We start from the raw sequence: 4,163 nt of genomic DNA, 5'->3' as shown, positions 1-4,163 counted from the left end.
ATGCCGTGAAAATTAGCGCATCCTGTTTTTCCTTAGCACGATTTGCGAATACCTGTTTTTTAACCAAAATTTTAGGTACCGATTTGACCCTATTTGTACATATAATAATGTTTTCAGAAATTTCAGAACCAGTACATTCTAGTGTCCTGCAATTTCGGGGGATAATTCAATCTTGGTTTGGTCTACCGGTTCGGCTCCCACGCCGCGCTTTGTTCTGCCCCTTCAAAACTCCTCATCAGAACATTGAACTAATCTTTGTCGAAGACGAATTTGACACCATGACGAAAAAAGGGGATTTGTCAGGAGGAAGTATGGCATAACATAATTTCTTCAACATATCGAAGAACTATATCAATTAACTTCTCCAACAAAAACTTTAGCCAAGGAAGATTTTATACCAAAAAATAGATTTATACATGTCCTGCATCCGCGTTTCATCTCTGTAATTATTCACCGCAAGAGCTTCAATAGCAGCCACAGTACATCAAGTATGTCAATGCCACATTGGATATTTCCATCAAATGAAACTACTCAGACAATAGATGTAAATATTTCTAGCTATTACCAGACATAAAACACAACATCAATAGTAGAGTTATCTCGAGCTCATTCGGATTGATCATCGTATACTGGTATCTCATCTTTGTCTAATCGGTTAACAGTGTTGTAAGCTGCCCATATGTATCAGTAGAGGTTTGAACTTGACCCCCCTTGTGAGTTCGCCTTTTGATTTTCTGTGAATTAAATTGCAAACATTCACACTCAGGTTTCAGGCATGCCATGAATCAATCGAACAGGGTAAAAGTGCTTAAAACAAGGAAGGAATTCAGAGTGAGGAAGGGAAAGGGGCGTGCGTGCCTTGGCCACATAGGATTGGTGCACGCCAGAGTAGGCAGACAGGAGGAAGTGGCCATGGACAGAACCTTTCAGCCACAGAATTGAGCTAGCCACCGCATCCGGCCAGGAGACACCGACGTGTGATAAGGTGCATGCAGGCTAATGTAAAGTGACGCCTATTACAGGCGCTTCTCATTTTAACGATGCCTTCAACAGGCATCAACCCTTGTTTAGATACCCACTATTGGGAATCAATGAACACAAGTTTTTCTCTCAATCATTTCATGCTTTACATGATGACCCAGTGTACAGACACGCACACACATGGAGTACTTTATTTTATTTTAGTATTAACCACGCAGGTAGGCAAATGCTAGTCGTGTTACATCATCAATACGACCCAGTGTTCCACAAACTCATGCGGGTGGCTTCTCTTTCCTGAGGTCGGAGCAGCGGCCCTCGTTCTTGACCATGTCGAGGGCTCGCGACACGTCAGCTCGGCTCTTGATATTGAGAGCCTTGAGCTTGTCCTTGGCTTTGCTCCATTCGCCATCAGGGGGGTTGTCCCCACGGCACCAAAGGGCCGAGAGAACCCGCCACACAAAAATGAGCTTTACCTGATCCTCCGTGAGGTGGCTCGATTTTATCCAGTCAGTCTTCATTTTGTTGCCGATGGAGTGGAAGCGCTGCGCCTCGGGTATCATAAGTGTGAAGGCGAGCAAAGATTTCCTAGCCACCTCAGGCGAGGTCGTTCCATGCTTGAACCGCGCGAGTGCATCTGCTGCGGCTTGGGCCTCCGACTTCCCGAGACTCACCGCCTCCAGTAGCCCGTTAAGATCCTCCTTCTCACGTCTGTTAGTGAGACCTCCATAGTTGTCCTCGAAGGGCAGCTCCGTGCAATCGACCGGGAAGATCTTCTTTTTGCCCTTGGTGCAGAACGCTGTTCCATCTGCGGCAATGAAGCCGAGGAGATAGACATTATCGGATCTCAACAACAGGGCAGGTGGCCTTGCCGCTTCGCCTTTGAGAGTCAGGTTGATCCACATCTCAGGCTTGGGAGTTTCTTTCGGTAGGATATAGTGCCCTTCCACGGGCACTGTGTTCGCCTGTAAGGCCACGTGCAAGCTCTTGAAAGATGCCTCGTACGAGTCGGCTCCCACCTGGAAGTCGACAGCCAAGATCTGGGGATTCGCAACTGCAAAACGCATATGAGGATAAGTTAGCCTAAGTTAATTCATCCGCATCCCTTATAGAGTATTAATAACCTAATAAAGTAAGCACCTCGCCATACTCGCTTCATCCAGAGATAGAACGGTGCTGAACACTAATTAAGTTTATATTAAACATAATAATGCCTATTAAACTTTTCTTCAAGTCAAACCATTTTGAATCTGACCATACAAAGAAAAATATCAACATCTACACTAGCTACGAAGTCAATATCACTGTCATGAACGATGTTTTTTCTTCTTTGCAAAATAAAAATAAATATCATGAACGTTGCTTCTCATAATATATATTTTTATTTTCCTATAAACTGATTTATATTTTCCTATGGGTTTTGTCTAAATTGATTTATATTTTCCTATAAACTTAACAAGCTTGACTTAGATAAACTTTTTTATTTATAAATTGACAAATTTCATCAAAGATCGTATGAAAATTGTCATCCTAGGCCACTCCCTCCATCGCGGATCAAGTCCTATTAAACTTGTCTTAAGTCCTACCGTTTTAATTTTAAACATCCATGCCACCAAATTTATATCACTATATACATCTATCATGAACAATAAAATGTTGTTTCTTTATCACTACATATATCATGACAAAAAAATCTCCTAGGTCGTATGAGCATCCACCACTAGTTAGCAAATTTATATCACTACCACATATATCATGAACAATAAAAAAATTTTATCACTACTCTGATATGTGTATCATGAAAACTGATGTTCTCCTAGGTCGTATGAACATCCACACAAGCTAGCAAATTTATATCACTACTACATCTATCATGAACAGTGAATGTCTTTCCTTTTTTATCACTAGTACATGTGTCATGAAAATTGATCTTCTCCTAGGTCGCAGGAACATCCATGCTAGCAAGCAAATTTACATCACTGCTACATCTATCATGAACGACAAACAATTTTTTTATCACTACTAATACATGTGTCATGAAAATTGATCTTCTCCTAGGTCAAACGAACATCTATCATGAACAACAAATGTTTTTTTAATCACTAGCACATGTGTCATGAAAATTGATCTTCTCCTAGGTCGCATGCAGGAACATCCATGCTAGCTAGCAAATTTATATCACTACTACGTCTATCATGAACAGTGATCGTTTTTCCTTTTTTATCACTAGTACATGTGTCATGAAAATTGATCTTCTCCTAGGGCCGTAGGAACATCCACGCTAGCTAGCAAATTTGTACCACTACTACATCGATCATGAACAATAAATGTTCTTTTTTTTATCACCACTCCAACATGTATCATGAAATTAAACTGACGTTCTCCTAGGTCGTAGGAATATCCACACTAGCTAGCAAATATATATATCACTAGATCTATCATGAACAATAAAAATATATTTTTTATCACTGCATGTATCAAGAAAACTGATGTTGTCCTAGGTCGTGTGAACATCCAAGCTAGCTTGCAAATTTATATCACTACATCAGATCTACCATGAGATGAAAACTACTCTATATATATATATGAACGTAACGTAACAGCGTGGCATGCATGCTTACCTCCGGCTGCCTGTCCCTCGAAGGCAGCACCATGGCCAGCATCCGAGGCCGGAATCGCGGGATGGTTGCCCGAGGGCGTCGCCGGTACGGACGCCGACCCGCCACAGACCACCAGAAGCAGCACCGCCGCTTGGAGGACCTTGATTGCGTTTCCCGACCCCATTGTACACCTCTGTGCCTCTGTCAGTGTGTGTTATGTTGGAGACGGGATGCAGCTCGGGCAGGGGGTATTTATAGCATCGATCGGTGGCAGCCAGCCTCCTGTCATCGGTGACTGACTGATTTAGCCGTGGTAGAAATTCTCTGTAGTTGGAAATAAGCTGCTGATGGTGGATTGTAGCGTACTGAACATCCATAGGCGGATGCATGCATGTGATGTGTGCTCAACAAAATAGGAAGGCAACAACGCGATTCATTTCCACAGGTTGGCTGATCATTATCTTCTTCTCCTCCAAATGGTAATGGTGGCGTACTAAACCAAAATACACATAATTCTTCAGTGTATTATAGATGTGGAGCACGCATGCACGGTCTTTCACAACCGGCCACTGTCCAAAATGGTGG

At 42.4% G+C, this 4,163-nt stretch overlaps 1 protein-coding gene across 1 annotated transcript; it reads right to left on the bottom strand.

Annotated features, from left to right (window-relative positions):
• Positions 1-1,032: 1,032 nt before the first annotated feature.
• Positions 1,033-3,770, bottom strand: LOC119296907. The gene is made up of 2 exons (XM_037574917.1): positions 3,600-3,770; positions 1,033-2,032 (listed from the first exon to the last, which is right to left on the bottom strand). Exons 1-2 carry the CDS (start codon positions 3,760-3,762, stop codon positions 1,254-1,256), a joined length of 942 nt encoding a protein of 313 aa, XP_037430814.1. The 5' UTR covers positions 3,763-3,770; the 3' UTR covers positions 1,033-1,253.
• Positions 3,771-4,163: the final 393 nt, after the last annotated feature.

This window comes from Triticum dicoccoides, chromosome 5A (genome assembly GCF_002162155.2).
Source record: "Triticum dicoccoides isolate Atlit2015 ecotype Zavitan chromosome 5A, WEW_v2.0, whole genome shotgun sequence".
Taxonomy (NCBI): domain Eukaryota; kingdom Viridiplantae; phylum Streptophyta; class Magnoliopsida; order Poales; family Poaceae; genus Triticum; species Triticum dicoccoides.
This window is presented reverse-complemented; position numbering and strand designations above follow the sequence as displayed.

Coding starts and splice junctions, on each gene's coding strand:
- LOC119296907 (XM_037574917.1), bottom strand. CDS start 3,762: ATGGGGTCGGGAAACGCAATCAAGGTCCTCCAAGCGGCGGTGCTGCTT. Junction 2,033..3,599: donor CGAGGGACAGGCAGCCGGAG/GTAAGCATGCAT, acceptor TGCGTTTTGCAG/TTGCGAATCCCCAGATCTTG.